This window comes from Rosa rugosa, chromosome 4 (genome assembly GCF_958449725.1).
Source record: "Rosa rugosa chromosome 4, drRosRugo1.1, whole genome shotgun sequence".
Taxonomy (NCBI): domain Eukaryota; kingdom Viridiplantae; phylum Streptophyta; class Magnoliopsida; order Rosales; family Rosaceae; genus Rosa; species Rosa rugosa.
This window is the reverse complement of record NC_084823.1, coordinates 8,960,574-8,987,418: the sequence shown is the minus strand read 5'-3', so window position 1 is coordinate 8,987,418 and position 26,845 is coordinate 8,960,574. Positions and strand designations below refer to the sequence as shown.

At 38.5% G+C, this 26,845-nt stretch overlaps 2 protein-coding genes across 3 annotated transcripts; both read right to left on the bottom strand.

The window, feature by feature from the left end:
• Positions 1 to 4,463: 4,463 nt before the first annotated feature.
• Positions 4,464 to 10,122, bottom strand: LOC133745990 (kinesin-like protein KIN-4C). Its single transcript, XM_062174147.1, has 12 exons — positions 9,868 to 10,122; positions 9,442 to 9,561; positions 9,243 to 9,359; positions 9,074 to 9,154; positions 8,346 to 8,417; positions 8,142 to 8,232; positions 7,992 to 8,023; positions 7,518 to 7,600; positions 5,907 to 5,969; positions 5,643 to 5,784; positions 5,122 to 5,535; positions 4,464 to 4,832 (listed from the first exon to the last, which is right to left on the bottom strand). Exons 1-12 carry the CDS (start codon positions 9,976 to 9,978, stop codon positions 4,713 to 4,715), a joined length of 1,446 nt encoding a protein of 481 aa, XP_062030131.1. The 5' UTR covers positions 9,979 to 10,122; the 3' UTR covers positions 4,464 to 4,712.
• A 1,627-nt stretch (positions 10,123 to 11,749) lies between these two features.
• On the bottom strand, positions 11,750 to 18,218 carry LOC133745989 (uncharacterized protein At5g08430-like). 2 transcript variants are annotated; one of them, XM_062174144.1, is made up of 11 exons: positions 17,731 to 18,218; positions 17,483 to 17,550; positions 17,235 to 17,365; positions 16,484 to 16,563; positions 16,197 to 16,384; positions 14,219 to 15,071; positions 13,785 to 13,897; positions 13,207 to 13,266; positions 12,846 to 12,896; positions 12,628 to 12,698; positions 11,750 to 12,123 (listed from the first exon to the last, which is right to left on the bottom strand). In XM_062174144.1, the coding sequence occupies exons 2-11, from the start codon at positions 17,486 to 17,488 to the stop codon at positions 11,973 to 11,975; spliced, it is 1,704 nt and encodes a 567-aa protein (XP_062030128.1). In that variant the 5' UTR covers positions 17,489 to 17,550; positions 17,731 to 18,218; the 3' UTR covers positions 11,750 to 11,972. The 2 variants fall into 2 exon arrangements, with proteins under 2 accessions (XP_062030128.1, XP_062030130.1); XM_062174146.1 differs by having other exon boundaries at positions 17,491 to 17,550.
• Between the last annotated feature and the right edge of the window lie 8,627 nt (positions 18,219 to 26,845).

Sequence of the window (26,845 nt, the reverse complement as noted above, 5' to 3'; positions counted from 1 at the left end):
GAATCCCAGATCATCTTCAACGACAGCTCTCCTAGCCAGCTACTTCGCTCCCCGGAAGCTCATCCTGGTTACCTCACCGGTAATCTCTTCATCATGTCTCGGTGACAAACCCGGAACCCGGCAGCCTGCACCCCCCGGTAACCCAACCCGGAACTTGCTTCCGGAACCCGCTGACCCTCTCCAACTCTTAGTCTCCGGGAATGTATCAGCCACTCGTCCGGGGTTCAAAAAAAAAAAAAAAAAAAATCATATATATTTGCTTCGGGCACCAGTGGAGGTCGGACTCATCTACAGTCCACTCCCAGGGATGTCTTCCCGGTCTCTCTCATAATGGGAACCTTGAAATCCATCATCATGGAAATTACTGATCCCATCGGTAATGAGGTCTTCACTCATCTGAACAAAAAAATTCTGGGCACCGAGATATCTACTCTGTGCACCTGCTCGGCCACTTTCCTGGAGATAAGTCTTTCATTCTGCTATCCTTTATAAAAAGCTCAAAACATGCTTCAGTTATATATGATGTCTCTCAGCATGTTCACTTCGATTCTGAATTTCTGATACACAAGCTTACTAAAGCATACGATAACTTCCAGACATATATATGCATGCAAACAATACAGTTCTACTACAGATACTTGTCATGTATTCCTTACAGACACGATTTGCTAGTCTACTAATGTGTTCCCACGTAGCAATAGCATTATCACACTTGTCTTCCCATGCACAAGTCATTCCATTACTTCATCCAATCTCTTATAGAGGTATGCATATGATTCAATGTGCCACCTTGAATCATGAACTTATATTTATATATCTATCAATCTATTTTTGTAGTATATAAAGGATTGAGCTTTTGCCACTGAAATATACTTGCACAGCTCACTCTATTTCTCTCACTAAACACATGGCTGCCATTCACTTGCTCGCTGACCAAGTTCAGAGCACAGATTCAATTCATGCATGATTATCAACTTCAAGACACACATGTAAGGCATGACCGACTCTATGGCACAAGTCACACATGTCAACTATCTCAAGTTCTCAACGATACACTTGTCAAGCATGATCCCACACATGCACACAGTCACACATACATTTGCATAACTCATCTGTGGCACAACAATCAAGCATACACTTTGTTTTATTTATATGTGGTCTGGCCACACTATGCAAACACAAATTCAAATTCAGCACCTTCACTTTATTTCTATATTTTACTTCTTTAGGTTTCACTTTGAAAATTGTTACTAAATTACCTACCATGGCTACCCATGATTACTGTTGCCATACTTGTCATGCACCAACCATGATCATTGTTATACAATCAATTCCTAATTTCTTTTTAGCATCCTTATTTAATCTCCTCACGTAAGATTAATCATATATTTTCATAATTACATGGGCAATTTGATCCTTCATGCTATTTAAATGGATTTAAATTGTCACTATATCTCTCAAACTATATCAAAGCATACAAGCAAATTATATGTGCTTCATCAATTCAATCATATGAATAGCTTGCTAATCACTTATTTTGTTTCGCCTTCGGAGGAAGCAAAATCATTCTAAATCAGGCATCTTCTTGTGCATACAAAGCCAAACAAACTATCGACGATCATTTGTCGATTACATGGAGCGTTATACTTGGACGACTCCAACATGGTTTGATATTTGGGTCAATCCCAAATTTTCAACCTCCCCAATCGGCAAAAGATAAGTTCTCATTTACACTTTTACATTTGAGCTAATGCAATTATTTACATGCTTCAAATAACGGTTTCTATAATCTAAGCATGCCTACGATATGTGATAGTCTCGATATCATATCTATTACGACTATGTATTAATGTCAAGCTTTAATTTAATTGCAATCCAATTAAATTGCTACATATACACATGTGACACTCACTAAAATAAATGCAACATGCATCTCATAAATCCTCGCCCCGAGCGCGGTACCCCCAAGGGGTAAGTCAAGGTCATATCATTACACAAATCCTCTCCAATCGGCGAGGTACCCCAACGGGGTTACAAGGCCAATGCCATCATTCTTCCCGGGGCCATGCCACCAGGTACCGGAGGCGAAAGCTACCGGATACCCCAACGGGGTTACAAGGCCAATGCCATCATTCTTCCCGGGGCCATGCCACCAGGTACCGGAGGCGAAAGCTACCGGATACCCCAACGGGGTTACAAGGCTCGATCTCTGATTCTACCCGGGGCCACGCCGCCGGGTAAAGGAGGCCTACAGGCCCTCATTCAACCCCATTGGGCTAAGGAGGCTCAAGCCCTCACGTGACCCCACCGGGCCACGCTGTACAAGCCCTCATGCTACCCCATCGGGTACGAGAGGCATCAAGCCCTCATGCTACCCTATCGGGTACTAGAGGCATCAAGCCCTCACGCTACCCCATCGGGTACGAGAGGCATCAAGCCCTCACGCTACCCTATCGGGTACTAGAGGCATCAAGCCCTCATGCTACCCTATCGGGTACTAGAGGCATCAAGCCCTCATTCTACCCTTCCGGGTATCAGAGGCCCAAGTCCTCATTCTACCTTTCCGGGTATCAGAGGCTCAACTCCTCATTCTACCCTTTCGGGTATCAGAGGCCCAAGTCCTCATTCTACCCTTCCGGGTATCAGAGGCTCAAGTCCTCATTCTACCTTTCCGGGTATCAGAGGCTCAACTCCTCATTCTACCCTTCCGGGTATCAGAGGCCCAAGTCCTCATTCTACCCTTCCGGGTATCAGAGGCTCAAGTCCTCAATCTACCCTTCCGGGTATCAGAGACCCAAATCCTCATTCTACCCCATCGGGAACCATAGGCTCAAGCCCTCACCTCCCGAGCATTCTCTATACTTGGGGGACTTATTCATACCACTTATTACAAGTGGAGGTAGTTCCCGACCGGGACTATCATTGAGCTTCACGCTCATACTTTTCGTGCTACGGTCTATTAATGGAAATATTGAAATTTTTCACCTATTGTTGATCGCAACAATTAAATTTCTTTTACATCCCATTAATAAGACCATAGGACAAAACTCACACCCACTCAACATGAGCGAGCTCAACTCTTACGTTCCCTTTGCACATAAGCCAAACAATCGGGTTATGGCTTATACGTTCGGGTTAAGTAAGTCAGAGATCCTTCCTCTAACCTATACTTGGGGGACTATCATGGTCACGCCATAGTCTCGCTAGTATTGTCAATATATACTACGATGCCGGAGCTATTTGCTCAACCTCACCGGTATCGTCGAACATAACTCAAGTCCTAAACTTCGATTGTACTAACTACGTGACTTGGGGGACTCGGCGAGTAATAACACTCCCGATCCTAACATATATGTATCACGTGCATACAACATATACATATCACTATGTACGCGTCATCACGTTCATCACATATCTATGCATCATACACACTTTGTATGCTATCACAACCACATACATTTTTGACTTATACGTCGTTTGTCAACATTACATAATATGAGCATCCACACCATGTGTAACATGCATCTCACATAAACATTCATGCACCTCGATGCATTTGACTTAAATGTCACTTAGATTGCCCTAGCGCAATCAATATGCTTTGTGTGCACTCATCTTATTTGCAGGTACTAGCTTGATGAGGGCCCCGGGGCACCAACATACCCGTAGAGTCCCTTCTTACTTACGGAGTTGGGGGACTAGTATGGGTATAGCGCTCAACAAGGTCATCACTTATACTTGGCGGCATCACATTTTAACTCCCCAACCAAGAAGCGCCTCTTACTCGGGGACTTGGGGGACTTGTTGATATCACTTATATTACATACCGCCAAGCATAATCAACGACCTCATAGGTGGGCCCCACGACATGGCTAGCCCCGCCTATGGCATGCATCCGGTAGGCCGACACCCGAGCTACGTTGTCATGGTGGAGGTCGGCCGGTACCTCGTAGGGAGGCCACCCTCCCATGCTCTCCAAGAGGCCTTCAAGAGAAGTAAATATATGTATTCTGTCCCACATCGGAAATGTAAACTAGATGGGGACTTCCTTTAGCTATAAAGGGAAGTCCTCCCCTCCTTAGAAAGGATGGATCCATGATCCCTATACTTGTATCACTACAAAGGTCACTTGGCCTCACTCATAGTAGAAATCTCTAAGTGGACGTAGCCTTGCCTCAAGGGCAAGGTGAACCACTATACATGCGGTGTTATCTCTCTCTCTCTCTCTCCCCATCATACTTCTTAGTTACCGTATTCTTCAATAGAAACAGCACCATTTATAACCTCATCAATGTAGGAAGCTTTACATAAGCACCATTTCCATATTTCACTAGGCTGAAAATAACCTCAGAGGCAGTAAACAATTAGACAACTTCTAATGGTTATATGGTCGACCAAATTCACAGCCAAAGTATAGTCGATGAGGCCCATACAAAACCTTTGTGATAAAGAAGAGAAAGAAAGAAACATAACAATGCATGGATATATCATATATTAAAATACACCAAAGAGACAACCAATTTTTTTGAAGTTGCTTTGATGTCATTGTTTACACTGAATTTTGTAAAATCAAAAAGTTAATTTCTCGCTCTGTTTTGTTTGCCTTCACGATCAAAGGACAATGGGGAATTTCTAGCCACTGTTGTGTGAAAACTTTCTCAATCAATTCACTATCCAAAAGGGACATTTACTCGCAAAGGACCAACCTTCTGTTATTTGTTATTTCCTTCCATATTTACTGGCACTGAGGAAATTGGGTCTACAGTAACAAGCTGAATCGCTGGCTTTCTCCCCTTTTTTCTTGGGCCAGGTTTTGCAGCATTTGTACTCACCTGTAGGATTTAGAACTTTCAGTTATAGCAAGGAAAAAAAAAGATAATGAACCCCAGCAAGCACAAAGTAGCTATTAGGGGTCAGAGGTACCTTAAAGCAAAAATTCTGAAAGTTTGTCAAAATAGGAACCGAGAGAGATCCCGGCCATATAGTAATTAGTAAGAACACCATTAGAGAGCAGGAAGCAAAGTTCTCAATAGAGAAAATTAAGTTAATTTATCAGATACTACAAAATTTTAAGCTTCTTAAGAATAAAAAGTGGACCTCGAAAAGGTTAATGAAGCATACCAATATGTTCCCAATTTCAGTTAAGGGTTTCGCAGGCTTCTGAACTAGTGCACTCTGAAGTAGCATTGCACCTTCAGAAGCCTCTATGCTACTCTTCACTGTTTCACTGGTGTTTGAACTATTCAGAACGCCATTAGCAATCTCTGATAGTGGCGAGTCACTCGACTTGATTGGGACTGCTTTCCTATTGCTGCACTTGGATGCTGCACAGCCACATGAGGCACCACAGCTTCCACCCTTGGATCGACATTTGCATTTCATCGTCTTGCACAAAGAATTCTTAGTGCATGAGCAGCAAACTGGAGCTGCCGTTTTAGATGTTCCAACTGTGGAATTTTCTGATGCAGATGGACTAATGTCCTCCACTAACTTGTAACTGCTCCCAACAGATGCAGTATGCTGACTCCTAACGCCCTGATTAGCAGACAACATAACTGAGAGGCTTAGAATAACTCATAAATCCTGTAGGATAAGTTAAAATTCAAATTATAAAAGCATGGCCCAAATCCAACTCTGCTAACCTGTGACTTCCCATGATCAAGCTCAGCCTTGTGCAATCTTAATTGTTCAACCATACTACTGAGGCTGACTACTTGAGCCTTCAGGTCTGTTATATCTAAATCCTTCTCAAAGCTGTCAACCTCTTTCTCCTGGCATGAGCACCTTAAGATGGAAAGAGGGAAAATGGCAGTCAGAATGCATATGCATAGAATGGTACATAGTACCATTAAGAACAAGTTTTACGACGAACTTGCAGGAACAAAGTTCATAGAATAGCTTCTTACCTTGACTTTTCTTGTTGCAGTGCCTCTACTTCATCTTTAAGCTTTTCAGCCTCCTCCACCATCCTAGACATTCCAAAACAAGAGATGATCTTTATTAGTGAGAAATCTTAAGCAGAGCCATTAAAATATACTCTAAGACTTTAGAATAGATCACAACCAAATAACTCCTACTACATTCATACATAAAAGTTCATGGCACACTAGAATACTTTTAAGGTTGAACTTGCAAAATTTTGAAAACTTCATTTGAACAATGCATTCTTGAACTATAAAATCAAAACCTACTAGCATCTATGCAATGTCATAACCTAGTTATTCTTATCCATGTGCTTCTCACTTATATTAACTTCACAGACATCCTAGACATTCCAAAATGAGACATGCATTTTCTTAATTAGCAAGAAATGTTCAGCAGACTGCAGAACCATTCAAATGAACTCTAAGACTTAAGAACAGATCACAATAAATTCACTACTAGATGCTAAAGCCATGCATAAAGCTTCATATAACAATAGAATACTTCAAGGTCTTCTGAAGACAAAAGTTTAAACCAAAAATAAATAAAACAAACAAAAGTAACTGACATCATATTTTCAAAAACTTCATTTGAACAACTCATTCCTGAACTGTAGAATCAAAAACTATAAACCTATAGACAATGCATATCTGGAATGTCAAAACCTAGCTTATTCATCCAGTCATTTTAGAATATGAATGATATTGATGCTTCAAAAAAGAGAGGAATATAAGTTTGATCTTTCATGCAGTGAGATAACTAAAACAAATAGCAAGCCAAGTGTAAGTGTCTGTTGATATTTAAAATTTGTTTACATGAAGAAAAAAAGCATGATCCATGAATGTAATCCACTTATACCTTAGAAAGAATGTTAGTGGACCCATTGATTACACTTTTAAAAATGGCACTCAATTTCTTCTGGTGTAGAAAACCTGAGATTTATCTACTGATAGATTCTTCTTCTTTAGATTTTGCATCTAAAGTATATTTTTAGTTCTAGGAATCTTGTTAATCCCACTGGCCTGGTCTCCTTTAAACATATAAGTTAAATTAAAGTACAAGTCAGGAAGTGACCAGAAGTACTAAGTTCCAGAATCAGTGATGATGTCTAGTGCCTATAATTTTCTTCATAACCAAACATGTTATGTTTTGATGATTGATTGCAATCAGAAAAGATAAAATTTTCAAGAATACAGTTTGGTGTTACCACACTACTCAGAACTGCACAAGTATTTTGGTTTTAGATACTAGTCACTACTCAGAACTGCACAAGTATTTTGGTTTTAGATACTAGTCACAAGTCACAACTACAGATTGGAAAGACTGCACCATCCAAAGTATCAAACCGATACAGTCCTCTTTAACCCAAGTCAACTTTAAAATTAAATGAACCAGATGAAAATTACTCCTTTTATGTTTGGTAAACATAATGCCAGATATTATAAACTTGATTTCTGTTTTAATTAAACAAAATCCGTGCTGATCCAAGCCAAGAACTAAAGTACTAAACCTTTCAGACAATTGCATAGCAAGAAGAGATGAGAAAACTATTACTAGACTAGTTGGAGAAACATGGAAGAAAACAGCATACTCACTCTTCTATTTGACGTTCATATATAGCACATAGGTCATTCAACTGCTCTGTGACTTCAGCCTCATGGTCAATTTCCTGCACCAGCTGTTTGAAATTGTTTGTATACCAAATTATTAAAAACCAATATAAAATCAATGGAAGAATGTAACTCTATAAAGAAAATATAATTATTCAAAAATGCTCTTGCCTCTTTTCTAGTTTATAATAGATTTTAAAGTACCCTTAATAAAAGATTTCTATTAACGTGTTTGAGCCCAGAACAGTATGAAATCCCATGACTCATAGAAAGTGGAAGTCATGAACTACACCCAAAAAAAGAAAAGAAAAGAACAAAGTAAACAAAATGTTAAAAATGCAAGACAACAAATATATTAGTGAATCAACTTACCCATAGGAATATACACTACGTATGGGTGTATGCAACAAACACATCAAAACACACACAAATATTAACCACAGTTCAGTTGTCAAGTACCTGAGTTGCTGTATTATTCCCATTTTTGCCACCTACATTTGTATACCAAGAAAATGAGGGAATAATATCAACTTTTATGTAAGCAACAGAGGAATGTAAGACAACTAATTTATCAGGAAGCAAAAGCCAACTCAACAAGTAGGTTCTGACCTCTTTTTAGCAACAAAGCCTTGCGAGATTCTAAGAGCCGTCTCAGCTGTTTAGTAGCCACAGATGCTTCTTCAGTCTTTCGACGCAAAACCTGATGCAGAAGAACCAAATGTCAGAGTAATACTGTAGATGAATCTCAGATGCAAAACATTTCATTCTGTAACTTTATCTAGCATCTTAATCTTAAAGGAAACATATACTCACAGTCTTCAGTCTTTGATTGGAGGCCAATAGCTTGTGCATCTCATGTTTATTCTTCCTACTCTCTTTCTTGAGCTGTTGGAGCATAAACGTATCCAGAAAAAGAATAATGAAAACAAAATTCATAGTTTGGCATCATAATATAAGTTAAGCATAGACTAGCTAAGACTTTTCCAGAAAAATACCAAATTAATAGCTTAAGTTTTATATTAGACAGAAGCTATGCTACAAAAGTCAGCTGCATCTGCATATCTGAACTCGATCTGTATGGAGCATTTGAGCTTCACAAAGTCTTAGTATATGCTATTACTTTACATGAAAAGGTGAATTGTGCAATAGAGCAATACATCTCCGTTGCATCACCACTTAATCCAAACATATAGTCCCACTGACGACAATAGAAACAGTCATGCTCCAAAAAAACTGCCTTCAGTGTGATATGCCTCTCAATACTAGAATGAACTGAATGCAGGGCTAAATAGGCTTAAGAATGCATTTCCCAATTAAGCTGTGCAAATGTGGATAAGTAAATTTGTCAGGAACAAAATACAGTAATGCTGATTCATAGCTTTCTATGTGAATATGGACACCATGAAGATAGGTTTATAGGTCATTTCTTAGCCCTATTTATGCAATGCTACTGATTCAAGATGTCTGAACCATAGTTTACACTCCTAGATATATAAGTGAAAGAGCATGAAAAAGGCAATTGTAAACCAGCATGCATATACCTGAAGAACTTCCTTGTCCAACAAAGCTTTATGCAATCTGAACTGCACAGATTCTAGTTTCATCTTACATTGCATTTGAACCTAATCATCACAAATTTTGTTAACAGCGGAAGCACAAAACTTAACTATATTTCACAGAAACAAGCACAATTGATAAGATAAGTGTCACCTTCTGAGCCTTCAATCTCTGAATCTCAAACTGGAACGGCTTTGCTGACTCGTCCCCTCTTCTTCTTTGGGTTGAGAGTTGAGATTGAGCATCTAGCTTCCTCGTCAACACCGTAACCTGCACCAATGTATTTTATCAGACACAGAACGTGCAATACTAGCACCAAACAAACCCTCACAACATCTAACACAAAATCCACCTGATCTTCGAGGAAAGTCAACTTCTGCAGGTAGTTTTCTCTGAGTTTCTGAGCACTGTTCTCCACACCACTAGTAGATGAAACATTTGCAAGCTTGTATCTCAGCTCCTCAACCTCCTTCTGCTAATTTTCACCGTAGAAAATTAAGAAACTTTCACAGTTAACCAAAACCAAAACCAAATTCTTACATGTTTAAGATCAACATCACTCAGATATAGACTGAGATACTCAAATCCAACTCTTTTACTACATTTCTCACAAGCTAAACACAATCCACATGCATAACACTGATTCCGAAACTAAACCGTACCAGATCAAGCTCATCCAGAACGAAATCAGCTCAATTTTCCCCCAAATTTTCTCCGAAACCAAACAGATTCTCCAAATTGAAACGAAAAACGAAAACGAAGAGATCGAAGTAGTGACCTGAAAGGCTTTGTTTTCGATTTCGAGTTGGCGAACTCGGTTCTCGCAATCGTCGGCGGCGGCGGACGCGTCGGCGGTCTGCTTGGAGCGGCGGTTGGCCTTCTTCATCATCTGTTGTTGGAAATTGGATCGATTAGTGAGAAGGAAGCGAAAGTTGAAACCCTAATGGAGTCGGCGAAGGCTGTAATGGACCGGATCTGAAGGTTGAAGTGAAGAAGAGTGAGCTTTGGATTCGTTTACATGGACTGAGAGAGAGTCAGAGAGGCTTTATTACAATACCTCTACCAGGAGGGAAGCATCTGATTCAATTTTGCCACGTCACACAAAACGAACGTTAGGGAACTTTTTCAAACTCAAAATTAGAATTTCAAAAAAAAAAAACAGAAATTTAAATTTGAAGGGAAAAGAAAAGTTTCTATTTTTGTTCCCTCTTAACCAATTTTCTCTTTTAGCCACGTCCTATCCCTACCAAATTCATCTTTGATGTGAGAAAAATTTATACTCATCACATTCATAGTGTCAGATTTGCTCACCGAAGAGACAGTTTTAAGCGACTGTGAGGGACAAATGCATTTTAACCACATGTATTAAATATAAAAGCAGAAATTATAATAACTTAAAACTGTGCATTTATTTTCAGCCGTCAGATTCACTTGTCTACAGACCCTTAAAAACTATCTCTTAGGTGAGCATGTCTTTTCATAGTGTTAATTAAGCCGGCTAATCAACAAGTTACTTTTTTTAAAAAAAAAAAACCCCACCTCATTCCCACCCTTGATGGGACTCGAACTCCTGACCTCTTATATATGAGACCAAAGCCTTACTACCCCACCAAACACACACACCCAATCAACAAGTTACTTACTATTTGGAAGATTATTTAAATATTAATTTTTTTTACGAAAATAATTATGTATTTTCATAACTATATATCATTGTATACCACAAAAAATTGAAAACGAAACCCAATTTTGTTCTTAAGTAAATATTTTTGCAAGCGATAAATTAGCGACGCAAATTTGGTCTACAGTTTTATCTGAGTTGCTTAATTTTTATAACAGTCAAGATATACAATACACAAAATTCATGTTCAACTTATATGCATCAATCTTAACAAAAAAAAAAAATCACTTTTTAGTTTTTAACCAAGCCATTCACCATCTTCTCATTAAGAAGGATCATCAGTAGCTTGGTAATACTAATCCAAGCAAAACATTATTGCTATATGAATTCACTTTTAGACGCATTTCAAATGTTACTGAATATAAGATGAATATTATTACTACATGAAAATAATTACTTATATTTGTTTGATGTAAACATAATGCCTGCAAAGAAACTCATGGTCTAAACATATTAGCGAAAAAAAATAAGAATAGGTGGTTGATGTGTGTGGAGTCATCATCCACTCTTGCCATGCAAGAATGTCAGAAATTATATTGATGTTCTTGCTATAACCCAAATTTATTGTTGTGTCCTAACCCCAAGAATGGTGTAGCATTTTTTGGACCAGCTCCTTGTCCTCTCAAACTCCAAACCTTGTGCAAACACTTGCACTTCCTCACAGTGAGAAGATGTTGAATGGCTTGGGTGAAATCCAAGTTCTGCTGATGCATGCCAATATGAGCAAATGAGTCCGTGATAAAAGTATTTCTGACATGTCTCATGTGCCATTACCTATCACCTGAAACCACTACTGCAATTCAAATGATAGATACTTTCTATAATTCAATCTTGCACATAACTTATTCTGTGTTTCACTATTTCTAATTTGGTTACAAGTCGCTCATAAATGAAAATCAACCATTCAAGGCAAGTCCAAATCTGTTTTCTAAAAGCAGAATCAGCGAAACACATTGTACCCTAAACTCATACCAAAAGATACTATAACAACCCGCTCATAAATCATAGCAAACATATAGTCAATGAAACATCCATGAACCATACCAAGCTCACTAAAAGAAAAAAGAAAAATTAAAAAAGAAAATCTTGGGCCTATAAATTGCTCAAGTCAAGTTATAGCCAAGAACCAAAACTGAACTTGCAGCCTCATTCACCACATTAGTAACATTTCCAGTACAACAATATAGATTGAATCCAACACTTTATGCCTTGTTGATCACCAATGAGTCCGTAGACCCAGAACCGGATTCAAGATCTATAACCTCAGCAATGACCTCTGGCATCTGCTTTAATAGTCGCTCCTGTTCAGATGGTTTCTTTAGTAGCTCTCTCTGGTCCAGATATTCATCCAGCGTTTAACACAAATTGGTTAAGGTTCAGGTTCACTATCATTTTTTCAGACATAGAGATAGAAACCAGATATTTTACATAAAAAAGATGCATCAATAACTAAGCCAGATTTTTTCAAAAAAAAAAAAATGAAATACTTGAAAACTAACATCACACAATCCATATATATATTAAGCTTGACGAAATGGGGATAAGATAGTGTATCTACAATTTACACTAAACATTTCCACACTGTCCTAATTTGTTGGTAAGCTAACTCTCCAGAGAGCTTTAGGTTTGAGGGATTCGATTACCAATTTATATCAAGCTTACCATATTCTTCCTAATAACAATGCAAAATTCAAAAACCTTGGACTGAATGAAACAGTTGCAAAAATAGCAAGAAAGTTATGGTGCTCATTTACTGTTGACTGCAAGTGTAATGTGTCTATTCATCATTATAAAACATCAAAATTAATTAGCATCAAAATGATGAAAAAAGAAATCATAAATACTATGGAAGGATATTCTCTTCTCCATCCCTTCTCATTTGCCCAATCAACACAATTCTGCAATCTCACCAACTCCTTTTCAATCCACTGACAGCAATATTTCCATAAGATGCAAAAAGGATCAGAAAAGGTGAAGTGCAATACATTCGCATTAAGGTTGGCAAGATAGTCCAAAGAATTAAGCATAAGATAGGTGAAAGACGCAAGAAGCTAATATCAATTAGAAACACCTACATGCTTAGTTATGTCCTGATGCAGTTCTCTTGCCTTCTTTTCAAACTCAACCTATTAAACAATGAACTTGGGTCAAGATTGTGAGAAATAACTATGAATATATGGTACATACGTTTTTTCCAAATAAAAGCTGGAAGTCACTCGGGTCAAGGTCTTGACACAGTAAAAAGTTGATAAACCACCGTGGAGTTTTTTCCACAGAACAAGCTCAGAAGTGAAATCTTCATGATAAACCATTACAAGTTATTTGCCAAAAACCCGAAAAGGAAAACTATATAGAAGGAAAACAAAAGAAAACTGAAAGGATGCTCACTATATATTCAAACCAATAAAATCTGTAACAAGAGAAACTGGAACTTACAACTGTAGGTTTCTTTAGATAGCCATTTGCCACGTTTTGGCACAAATCTTCACACTCTTCCTGCAAAAAGTAAGGTGGAATTCCATGAATGGAGGGAAATTTCCGATCAATATTTTTATTACCAAAGCAGCAAAACAATTTTTATGTTTTCAGAAATTATAAGATATTTATACATTAATAAATAATGTAAGTATAGTAAGCACAAGAAAATTTGGAGAAAGTATGAAATATTAACTGTCTCCCAATCTAAGTATGTAATTTATATAGATGCAGGAGGATGGTGAGAAAGATTACATGAAAAATTGCAAATAAAGTGCAATAAAGACAACATACATGTCCATGTATGCATAACCACTCACCAAATGTTTTTTTAAGGTTAATCCTTACTCAAGATAATTAAACATAAGATTGCATTTGTCACAAGTGCTCTAAGAATTTCATATCAAGAACCAAATATCTAACATACTGATGCTTGAAAAGTTGCATTCCCAGCTTTCTATGGAGATTATGTAGACATTAAAATTAATAGTGTCAGCTTTGTAATTTGGAAAAGTGAAGACTTCCAACACACCAATTACCTGACTGAAGTTAGAATCTGAAAGCAGAGAAAGGGGAATATCGTTTCCAAAATAGGAAAGTTGCAGGAGAATTTTATTGCCCTCACCATTGGTTGCTGAGATTTCCTTTATGCCTGCAAGAAAATAGTACAGAGCAAACCAAAGACTCTCAGTGCACTTAAAAGCCAATGGAGGTATTGGCCAAAAAAAAAAAAAAAGGCCAATGGAGGTATCAAGATTACATCTCCTTTACTGAAGATCAATATTTTTGTGATATTCTCATTAGGGTCATATCCAATCAAAGATGGCTTTTGGCTAATAATTCAATCATAGATACATCACCAAGTTTTCATTGGCAAAGCATCCAAACATTCAAAGTACAAGGCTGACATTTATTCAATCTAACATTAGTAACAGAATGCATCATATGATATTGACTGCATAGTACACAATACCTTTAACTTGTGAAAATTGGTGAGTATTTCTCTGAAGGTAGTCTAGGGGGTTATTTTTCACTCTCACAAAACTCCCTAGTACCTTGCTTTCCGAATGATCAGGCTCCTTCAGTAGCTTTTCCAGTAAGCTCCTCTTTATGTAAACAAGCTTCATATTCTCAGGGATAATAGATGCGAAACAGCTCTTTTGGAATCTAGGACTTGCTTTCTTTTCATCAGATGCTATGGTTGTATCAGAGCTCACTCTTCTCTTCTTGCGTTCATGCGTAGTACCATTGTTCTTATCTTCCAATTTGATTTCTTCCTCATCCTCGCTTCCACTATCCTCTGTTATGTTCTCGACAAGATGTTCCCCTAGAAGACCATATATCCTTACCAGGAATACAAATTTCGTTCTGAAAATGGATCGCAGACTTTGATCACATAGAGCCTTTCTCTTGTCTTTGGTCACATAAAGCTCTTTATCTCTGATGTAGTTACAGATAATATTGTCCAAATCAAGCTGGGATATCTTCTCAGTTGTATCCTTCCCAATGGATCTTAGAAACTCAATGAGAGGTTTAGAACCCCATCCTATAAACTCTAGTCGCTTAGATCCCTTTCTTAATCTCATTGGCTTCTGAATTTCTGTAACACCAGTGCCACTAGTGTCGCTATCTGACATTGTCAAGTCCTTACTTTTGTCACTCTCACTAATATTTATAGGTAAGAATCTGCAGCTTTGATTTTCTCTCTTCTTTAAATCGGCATTTGCTGAATAAACATCGCCTGAAGTCAATCCTTCCTTTTCCTTTACGATCTCCCAATATTCTTTGAATAGCCATTCATCTTGATCCTCTAAGTCTATTTTCTCCTGAAATTCAACAACATAAAACCACAAAAAGAACATTAACCAGGAAATCTACATGCTATAGAATCAGAAATTAGGATAACGCAAGCTACCACACCCATGATATATAATACAACGAAGAGACCAAATCTGAATCAAAACAGATGCCTTATCTTCCACTCTGAGCTAAAAAATAAATCAATAATTTAGATTCTGTAACCTATATCAAGTAGAACAATTCCTAATTGTAAGAATCTATTCTTTTCATGAAAAACATATCTGTAATAGATTTCAATATCCGTAAGGAAATCCGAGGAAAACTCTAATGAAGTAAATTAAAGTTCAGATCCATTGAAAATAATTACCTGGGTTTATAAAGAGGTAAAATTTATGGGTTGCAGACAAGACAAGACAATACAAGGTCTCTCCTGCTCACCTAGAACTTTCCGATGAGAGAAGATCTAGAAACCCTTTCAAATTGCATTCACAAGTCATAGAGATTTTCGGTAGGTAGGTGATTCTTTATCCTTATCTGGCTTCTTTTTCATCTGTAGTACACGCTGTATAACTCATTATACCATGTACATCTGTATCTGACGTCACTGTACATTTCTAGTACATCCTGTATCACTCGAAATTATCATTATTTTCCGAAATATGTATTTGAGTTTGAATAGCTACAGCCCAAGTGTGATTATTACTGGTTTGCTGTCCGCTTTTCCTAGTTTCATTACCTATAATAATGAATTGAGTATCTGTGTGCCCTCTCGATAGTAACAACAGCAAGATTCAATAACTTTTGTTACCTTTTTAGTCAAGTTATTATCAAAAATAACTCTAACGAAACGGTAACAATGACCCTATATTTAATAAAATAATACATAATAAAAGCTAGCTGACCAAAAAGTGATACTCAAAAACTGTCCATCTTGGTGGGAACTGGTACTATACCAATGAGAGAGATCTTAAAGGATACAACCATCTATATGAGTACCGAGCTAACCCAAACAGGACTTTATTTATGTGGAAATTCCAAATGAATAAAAGATGAAGAAAAAGTAATGATCAAATGAGCATGAATTCACTGCTCAATGGCACAAGTAAACAACATTGCTAAAAATTGATAAAAAGTAGGATTATTTAACTTACTCCCTCTAAACCATATTCTGAGTTTTCTTTTGCCAGCAGAATACGCTTTACACAGCTCTTGCACAAGCCATTCTTCCCCCTTAGTAGTGCAAGTTCAGAAGCACCTATGCAATCTCTACATAATGCATGTGGACAACAAAGGCAATAAAACCTTGAGGTACCAGAGCACACTACACAAGAATGCCTACCTGAAAATCAAATGGTGAGTCAACATATGAGCATTTTGGAATATTAAACAAATGGTGAGTCAACATAAATACTAATCTTCAGCAAGTTAAGTTTCTTACTACAAGTCCAGCGCTTTCCAGAGTACATGGAGTTTTTCTTTTTTCCTACGCATCCTGGATGATACACTTTTAAGCAACTCCTGATATAAGTAAATGTGTTAATAAGCATTAAAAAAGAAACAGAAAATACAACAGATGGTGCATGATTGTCATCAAAGAATAAATACAATAGGTTGAAAAATAACAAAAGATACAATAGTGGCAGTGCTGATGATAATGAAGCTTCTATTAAATATGATGCGTTGCTAAATGATGCAATGTATTTACCTCAGATATTTGAAAAATTATAATGTTTATAATACAGACATTGTTAGGCATTTAGTTTTGGAAACACAAAACACTAATGATACCATGATAGTAGTAATCATATCATGAAAAAGTGGATCAATGTCATCTCAGTAATTTGCTCTGTAGTTTTGGAGCGCAATTCAACCCAAAGAGATATGCAATTCTCTTTGGCAACTATTTTAGGTAATATAAATATCTAAGATTCCTTCAAAAACAAGGTATCTCTAGCACTTGGGCCAGCCTGGTTAGGCCTGGCTTAGTCAAAAGGGCCCAAGTAGAGGTTTGTGTATCTTTGTTTGACCAGAACAGAGTCAGAGTCGGAGTCAGAGAGAAGGATATTCTTTGACTCTGTTCTTTCTTGTAGTAGCTTCATGGATGGCCAGGATTAGCTTAAGCAATTCATTCCAAAAATTACATGGATATTATAGACCCAAATTGAGGAGAAGAAAAAAGAGGAACTCACTTGTGGTCGCAAATCATAAGATCTCCACCATCATAGCAGCAGAAGCACCAATCCTCTGAATCCTTGTCTTCCTCCTCCACCCTCTTCTTCTTCTTGTTCTTCATGATCCCTTCTCTTCCTTTATCTAGACCCTAAAAACCCACAAGCCAGCAAAACAACTCACTAATCAGTCAACTTCTACAACAAGATCTAACCCAAAACATACGTGAAACAATCTAAATTCTTTGTGAATGAAATATTAGTGTTACCTTCATACCATGCAGATGCAATGCAAAGCAATCAAGCTAGCTCTGTTGCAAGAAGACACCTCAAACTTCTACAACCCAAACATGCAAGAAGAAGAACAAGAGAAGACCAGTAAAAAACATACTCACAAGTGTTCATCCTCGAAAAGATGAAGATCTCTTTCTTCCATATAAGGACTTATATCTGGGGTAGGTAGAACACTAATTTTAATTACCCCAAATTTCATACTAATTGCAATTATAACCCTTACCCTTAAATTTGAGGTCCAAGATATGACATTCCCTCACTTTTCCCAACTCATCTTCACCACTACTGTTCCAACTGTCTATACCTTCAGATTGTCTGTTTCGATTACAGAACCAAATAGGGTAGTGGGGAGGGACTGTTTCTTTTGGTGATTGCCACTGTGACACCTACGCTTGCGGCAATTAGAGCAAGCCATGTTGGCGCTTATTATAATCCCCATCTCTGACTGACTCTCCTAATCAATCAACTTCTTTCACCTGTCATATCGTTTGCTGTAAATGGGGGCTGGGAAACGTACTTAGTCTCAGTCTCACATCATGATTACTTTGAGCCGGAGCAAGTAAATCAGCAATAAAGAAAAAAGGAAAACCTATTGAACACGCATATATGTATTGGGAATTACATCCACCCAGGGCTCTTCTTCTACAAAACAAAAATAATATAAAACAAAAAATAAAAGATCAGTCATATACATACTTCATACTTCATACTTCATACTTCATACTTCATACTTGTACCCATAACTGGTATTAGTTGGGGTTGCCTGAAGAATTGAGGAGAGAGCGTTATTTATTTGAGGGACTAGTGTCACGGCTGTGTGGTCTCTTATTTCATATCTATGGTTTCCGAGTAAGAGTAGAATTTCTTTCCAAATAGGACCATACAAGTGCACGGTTCGTTTTCATGTGAATAGGAGAGAGATACATTGTTGACAACTTGACATAGCCATACACAATATTTTTTCTTTCTTTCTTTGTAGCCATCAATTGTTGCATTAACTTTTTAAGGTACCACTTATCTTTCAAAATGGTACTTTAATGTGCCTAACACAAACTTCAATTCGTGGTTGTCCAAAAAATTTAGCAATTCATGACTTGTTATAATTAAACCTTGAGGGGTAGCCACCCAAAATTTAATTCTCATTAATAATAAAAAAAAGCTAGTCTTCTTAGTGATAATAGAGTTTGGTGGACAGGACAATCGTCAATTCTTACTAACTTAATTGGTTTCGTTTGGCTGCATTTATAGCCACATATATTCAATTCTCATTAATATTTAAAAAGGTCGTCTTCTTAACGCTAATAGAATCTGGTTGATAGATTGATCGCCAAATGACTCAAACATTAGTCGTTCAAGTCCTTGTTGGCACTGTGAGCCTTAACTGACATGTTGCACAAGTTGTAGGACCGGTTTGTGTGACAGAATTTTGTTTTTTTTTTTTTCTTTTTTCTCTCTGGTGACCAATTTCTGGATTGGTCTGACACACTGCAAGAGTTGTGAGGCGTGACCGAGATTTTCCTTCTTTTCTCTCTAACGAACACCATCTTTGAATTAGTCTGACATGTTGCACAAGTTGTGGGCCAATTCGTGTGACCGAAGTTTGTCTTATTTTTTCTCCGACGCGCAACCGACTTTGAAGTTACTCTAATCTGCAAAGTTTGAAAGGAGAATTTATTTGATACTAGCTAAATAAAAAGAAAATCCTATGTTACAATGAAGGGACAAATCATTCCCCCTCTCATTAACTATAAAGATTTTTGTTAGGGTTTATTAGGGAAGCTCGGTGATGTGTTTGTAGCCGCGTACCAGACACACAGTTAGTTAACGCAATCGGGTGGGTTCTAGCATCATTTCTAGAATCTCTCTCCTTGGCTTTGTTTCATGGTGTTATTGTTCATAATTGGGTTGATCGGCTCATAGCTCTTCATTTGTCTAGTTTTGGTTTTCGGCTTCCTTTGAGTGTTGAAGGTGGTGATCTTGGCTTGTTTTGGTGACTTTGGCAATGGTGGTTGGTTTTTTTTTCTTCAATGGATATGAGCCTAACCTTACAAAAAAGAAAAGAAAAAAGAATTAGCATTGCAACTACGATGGCAATGGTGGTAGTGATTTCCTTTCCCTTTGGCTTTGAAAGATGGGACAGGAGTAGTGTTCATCCGGGCCTTAGGCGGTGGTCATCTTGGCGATAATCAATTTTGGTGAGACTCGATTTGAGGATAATAGAGTGGTACGACAATGGTGAGACTCGATTTAGCTTTGGGGATGTCTGTAACTTACTCAGTGGTTCGGTTTCTTTTTACTAGCAATAGCTTTTTGTAAGATGATAGTAGACTTTGTAGAGGAATGACTTTATATTTTCTAAAGGGCTAAATACTGGTTACTACCTTGTACTTTAGGTCCAAAATAAATTCAGTCTCTGGCTTCTAATTTCATCAAAAATACCCCTGCACTCTTATTTTTCATCCAATTGATCATTTCGTCAATAGCCTGTTAATTGGAGGCGTTAACTTGCTGACATAGCATGCCAACTCAGCTTCTGTGGGCCCCACATGCAAGCAAAAATTCCCAAATTAGCCTTGACACTCCATCTTCTCCATGCTCTCGTACCTCTTCTCATATACCTTCAAAACCAATCAAAAGCAAAAGCAGACGAAGTGGTGTTAGCTAAGTGGTTAGAGCACCCACTACCTATGTACGAAGTCATGGGTTCGAGTCATCATGGGGGCAGGAGTGAAATCCTTTGATCCTCTTTGTGTGTAAAAAAAAAAAAAATCAAAAGCAAAAGCAGTCAACTCAACTGATCATGAAGTTCAGACGGCAAAAAATTGACAGAACTACACGTACGGTGGCAATATGGAAGAGATCATTTTCCTTTCAGACAAACAGAAGACTTACAGCAAACTATAGTCAGATATAACGAAAAACAAGAGATAATTTTGGCTGAATAACTTCGATATCTCATTCACCTTACAAGAAGGAATTATATACAAATTACAATTGTGCCTAATAAGACAAGTACTACTTCTAAGGCAAGTAGTAAATCTAATAATACTACAGATATTACAGAATATTACAGATCACATAATATTACAGAATATCTACATAAATAAGGTAAGTATGACTCACGCCAACACTCCCCCTCAAGTTGGCGCATACAGATCACGAATGCCCAACTTGTCAAGTAAGTCATGAAATGCCTTGCTCGATACTGCCTTCGTGAGAACATCAGCTAACTGTTCTTCTGAGTGGACAAACGGAAAAGAGATAAGCTTAGCATCAAGCTTCTCTTTAATGAAATGTCTGTCAACCTCAACATGCTTAGTTCTGTCATGTTGAACTGGGTTGTGAGCAATATCCACCGCTGCCTTATTATCACAATACAAATCCATGGCTCTTTTGGGTTTAAATCCCAAATCACGAAGTAAATTTCTCAACCAAAGTAATTCACAAACTCCATGAGTCATACCTCTATACTCTGCTTCAGCACTTGACCTTGCCACAACCTTTTGTTTCTTACTTCTCCAAGTAACAAGATTACCACCTACAAAAGTAAAGTAACCAGAAGTGGATTTTCTATCTGTAACACAACCTGCCCAGTCTGCATTTGTATAACCACTAATATCCAGATGATTATGCTTTGAAAACATCAAGCCTTTTCCAGGTGCAGACTTTAAATACCTCAGAATACGGATCACAGCTTCCATATGAGTTTCACTTGGATTATGCATGAATTGACTCACAACACTAACTGCATATGCAATGTCTGGCCGAGTATGTGAGAGATAAATTAATCTGCCAACTAATCTTTGATAGCGAGCCTTCTTTGTAAGAGTTTGATTAGGGTACTCAGCCAGTTTATGATTCTGCTCAATAGGAGTATCAGCAGGTCTACACCCTAGCATTCCTGTCTCTGTCAACAAATCAAGCACATATTTTCTCTGGCACAAGAAAATTCCTGAACTCCCCCTGGCGACCTCAATCCCCAAAAAATATTTAAGAGAACCAAGATCTTTCATCTCAAACTCTGATGCAAGCAGATCTTTTAATCTTTCAACCTCCTCTGAATTATCACTAGTAATTATCATATCATCAACATAAATAATCAAGGCAGTTAATTTACCTTCACTGCGTTTCAGAAACAATGTATGGTCAGAGTTGCTCTGCTTGTACCCAAAACGACGCATAGCTTGAGAGAATCTTCCAAACCAAGCTCGTGGTGATTGTTTGAGTCCATACAAGGACTTATTTAACTTACACACAAATCTATCTCTTGTGCTTGCCTCATATCCTGGTGGTAGATCCATATAGACTTCTTCAGATAGTTCTCCATGTAAAAAGGCATTCTTTACATCAAACTGTTGCAAAGGCCAATCTAGATTAGCTGCTAGAGACATCAACACTCAAACAGTATTAATCTTTGCTACTGGAGCAAAGGTCTCCTCATAATCCACGTCATATGTTTGAGTATATCCCTTTGCAACAAGTCTTGCCTTATACCTTTTCACTGAACCATCTGCATTGTGTTTGATAGTGAACACCCATCTACATCCAACAACTCTCTTTCCTTGTGGAGGTGGCACCAACTCCCAAGTATTATTCTTCTCCAATGCCTCCATCTCTTCATTCATCGCTTGAGACCGTTTGGGATCCTTGAGAGCATCTTTCACTTTACTGGGAACACATACAGAGGATATTTGATTCACAAAAGAAGCATGGGATTTGGATAACCGGTGGGTGGATACAAAGTTAGCTATGGCATACTTAGACTTAACATCTAAACTTGGTTCATATTGACGAGGTGGTTTACCACGGGTGGACCTAGGAGGCAAAACATACACACTATCACAATTATCAGAGTTAGAAGAAACACCACTAACCTCAAGATTGGGACGCTCCTCAGGGATTGTTGATAAGGATTATCTGTATCTAAGAGGGGTGGAGGAGCTTGGCCTTCTTGAACTGCTAAATTTTGGACGTCGTGTTCGCAGGCATTCTCAGATGAATATTGAACAAGGGAGATCACTGATGGAGAGGGAGAGACTGAGTGATTAGGAGCTTCTTCTTGAAGGGTAGACGATTCGACAATTGTATTTTTTGGTTCGGAACTTGCAACGCTCTGTTCGGCAGTTGCATGATGAAGGGTAGACGATTCATCAATTGCCTTTTCTGTTTCTGCAGGAGTGTCATTGGCTTCAATTGGCTGAATTTTAATCCCACAAGACTTCTCTTCCAAAAAAGTGTGTTTCTCCCCCTGAAGTGAAGGATTGATGGGAGAAAAATAACATGCATCCTCATAAAAGGTGACATCCATGGTAACAAAAACTTTCTGTGTAGGAGGATGAAAACACTTGTAGCCCTTCTAATGAACACCATAGCCCACAAATACACACTTTAATGCCCTGGCATCGAGTTTGGACCGTTGATTCTTAGGAACATGGACGAACACAACACACCCAAAGACACGAGCAGGGAGATTAGGAAATGAAGGGACAGACACATGATTTGAAAGGGCAGCATAGAGGGTTTGACCATTGAGAACAGAGGAAGGTAGCCTATTGATGAGATGACAAGCAGTGAGAATTGCATCTCCCCAAAGATACTTAGGCATATGAACACTAAATAAAAGAGACCGAGCTATGTCAAGAACATGACGATTCTTTCTTTCTGACACCCCATTTTGTTCAGGGGTTTGAGGGCAAGTAGTTTGATGAATAATCCCATGAGAATGAAAGAATTGGTGAAACTGAGAATTGACAAACTTCCCCCCATTATCAGAACGAAAGACTCTAATATTGGCTCCAAATTGATTTTGAACAAGAGCAAAAAATTCTTGGAAAGCAGAGAAGACTTCATATTTGTGTTTCAATAAAGCAACCCAAGTAAGACAGGTATAATCATCAATAAACAAAACAAACCAATGTTTGCCAGACAAGGTTGACTCACGGGAAGGTCCCCAGACATCAGAATGAATAAGCTCAAAAGGAAAAGAACTCCTAGTAGTACTCAAAGGATAACTAGTACGATGACTTTTAGCTAAGACACATGACTCACAATGCAGCTTAGACTCATCAATGCCCAGAAACAAGGATGGCATAGATTTCTTCATGACACTAAAGGAAGGATGTCCCAATCTCCGATGCCATAGCCATAATTCTTCAACTTGATTATGGAAAAATCCAACTTCAACAGAATATGGAAAAATCCAAAATTAATTCCAGTTTTGAGGTTGAGGAGATTCAAACCCCTCCCAAAGCATATGCAAATGAATTGCCCAACCACCCGACCACTTGCATAGTTTTGATATATTGCAAACAAAAATAGTATATATCTACATAATAGTGTTTTTTTTAAAAAAAATATCCACCCACCTCTCTCCTCCTCTTCTTTCTCGTCCCAGGGCCTCTGCAGCGGCGAAGAATGCCGAAACGAAGTAGACCCTCTCTTCCAACCCACTGCGTCGGCTCCGGCTCCGGCGCCGGCGCCGCCCCCGGCGACTCTCCTCTTGGGCAAAGACGAGAATCTGGACCGCTGCGGCGAGACCGAGTGGGCCCTCGGGTGCTGCTCGGACTTAGCATCGGAGTTGTTCCGGAGCTTGGACATCTCCTCCTTTAGGTGCTCCTGACCCTCCTCCAGTACCTGGATCTTCTTCAGTAGCTCCTCCGGCGGCGGCGGAGTTTCCATTATCAAGTTTCGAACTTTGAACCAATAAACACAAACACAAACTTACTCTCTCAGTGTTGGGTCGAAAATGGAAATATGAGCAGCACAGCAAAAACAAGAACAAGAGGATTCATGGGTCTCTCTCTCTCTCTCTCTCTCTCTTTTCTCCTCTGTTTTTAACTCCCACCCTGATCCAACCAATTAAAAGTAAAGAAAATGATGGGTACCCAGATGATGAGGAAGAGCTATCGTCGGTGAGGAAGAGCTCAATGGTGGTTGGGATGGAGAGAGTGTTTAAGAATTGGGTTCGCTTCGGGGAGAAGCTTCCCCAATGGTGGCCAACTGCAACTTCCCCAAGAGAAAGAAGAGGAGGAGAGAGGTGGGTGGATATTTTTTTTTAAAGGGTTTTTGTCCATTTACCCCATTTCTAGGGATTTTTTTCCCACTAACCCCATTAAATTTTTTTAATTCTCTCTTACCCAATACACTCTAAGGGAGTCTTCCCTAATACCCCATTAAGATTTTTTTTTTGTTTTTAATTTTTTTTTAATACCATTCTACCCCTAACCCCTTTGTTACTTAGAGAGAGAGAGAGAGAAAATGGAAGAGAGAGAAACCATAGGAGACTTCGCCGGAGCCCGTCACCGGCCGCCGGATTCCGGCCAACTTTCGCCGGATTCCGGTCACCGGTCGCCGGATTCCGGTCACCGGCTATCGCCCACCGGAATTTGCTGAAAATCTCACCGGAAAGTTTTTTTGCCCCCAATAGACGTCTATTGCCCCCAATAGACGACTATCAACCATGTATTGCCCCCCAATAGACGACTATCAACCATGTATTGCCCCCCAATAGGACTTTCAGTTGCCAAAATGAGAACTAATCTCCATAAATTTAGATAAATAAAACTTTGATTACAGAAAAAAAACAAGGAGATTACATAAATTCAAAACGTCTATTGCCCCCCAATAGCTCTCTATTGCCCTCCAATAGAGGGGTAATAGACGTCTATTAGAGGGCAATAGACATTCAAGGACCCTTTTTTTTTCTTTCCTTATGTCCTGTTACTTAAAAAAAAAACAGACAAAAGAAGAATAAATAATAGCACCCGTGTCCCATACCTAACATTTAATCACCATTCTCCCACAGGTAGTGGCTACGTCCTACCTCTCTTTTCATTATCCATTCCTTCTCTCTTTAAGCTTTTTTCCTGTTTCTTCTGCTCCATTCTTCCATTACACTATCTTTATATTCCCTAGCCCTACTGCAAACCTCTAAGACAAACTCAATTCTGCAAAAATGGTGAATGAGACATGGATCGTTCCCTTTTTCGGTCAAGGCCATCTATTTCTAGTAATGGAGATCTGCAAGCACTACTCTTCCAAACTCTCCTCCTCCATACCCTCATGTCTCCGCCAATACCCACTCCTCGAAATCGCTGAAATTTCTGAAGCACCACCGTCGGATTCGTCGTCTCTTCCATTGGAGCCATGTTCTGCATTCCCGGCGCCGACAGCCCAGACCAAATCGGCGACCTATCGCCGACAGCACTGACCACCAGTGCTCTTCGACCTAAAATTTCCAATCCTATTGGTAATCGGTGACCGGAAAGGTAAGGGCGACTTGCTCGACGGCGAAATGTTTCTTTAAAGAGATCAGAGAGGGGAGGGTGGGAGGGTGGGAGGGAGAGAGAAGAGAGAGAGTCTGGTTTTATGAACAATTGATAATTTTATAATTCTTTAAAGGTTAAAAGTGACATTTCGCAACTAAATGGGTTAGTGGGAATGAAAATTTGTTGCTGGGGTGAATGGGCTAATGTTATGTTATTTTTGTGCTTTGGGTCAAGACCCCTTTTTTAAAAAAATACTATTATGTAGATATATACTATTTTTGTTTGCAATATATCAAAACTATGCAAGTGGTCGGGTGGTTGGGCAATTCATTTGCATATGCTTTGGGAGGGGTTCGAATCTCCTCAACCTCAAAACTGGAATTAATTTTGGATTTTTCCATATTCTGTTGCCCAGGGTCATTTTGGGAATTTCACATGCGTGTGGGTCCCACTTTTGCTGAGTTGGAATGCCACGTCAGCAGTTAACGTTAGAAACTGACGGAATTGAATCGGAATGACCTATTGGACAAGAAAATAATACCGCAGGGGTGTTTTTGATGAAATTGAAAGTCGAGGGACTGAATTGATGCGAGGTCCATACCACAGGGTGGTAAACAGTATTTAGCCCTAATGTTTTTTAAGAACCCAAATTTTGACATCTACATCTGAACCACACACACACACACACACACACACACACACACACACATATATATATATATATATATATATATATATACAGTCATTCTTGGCTAAGGACATCCTTACCTAAGCTTAGGTACGGATTTTTATTTTTGGTCACTGTTCGATCACATATTCACATATTAACCGTTCAGTTTTTAGGTCTTAATGTATAGATCATCTCTACAAAATTTTAGCCAAATTGATGATCGTTAAGGCATCCAAAATTATCTAAGCTGGTGTTTGGTGGTTCAGATTGCTCTAGGTTTGGAAATCTATATCTTGTCAGGGTAGGATATCAAATCCTGTTAGAGAGGTGGGATATGCATAGGCAGCATAGCAGAGCAAGATTATAACTATGATCATCCTTGTATTTTGACCAAAGACAAC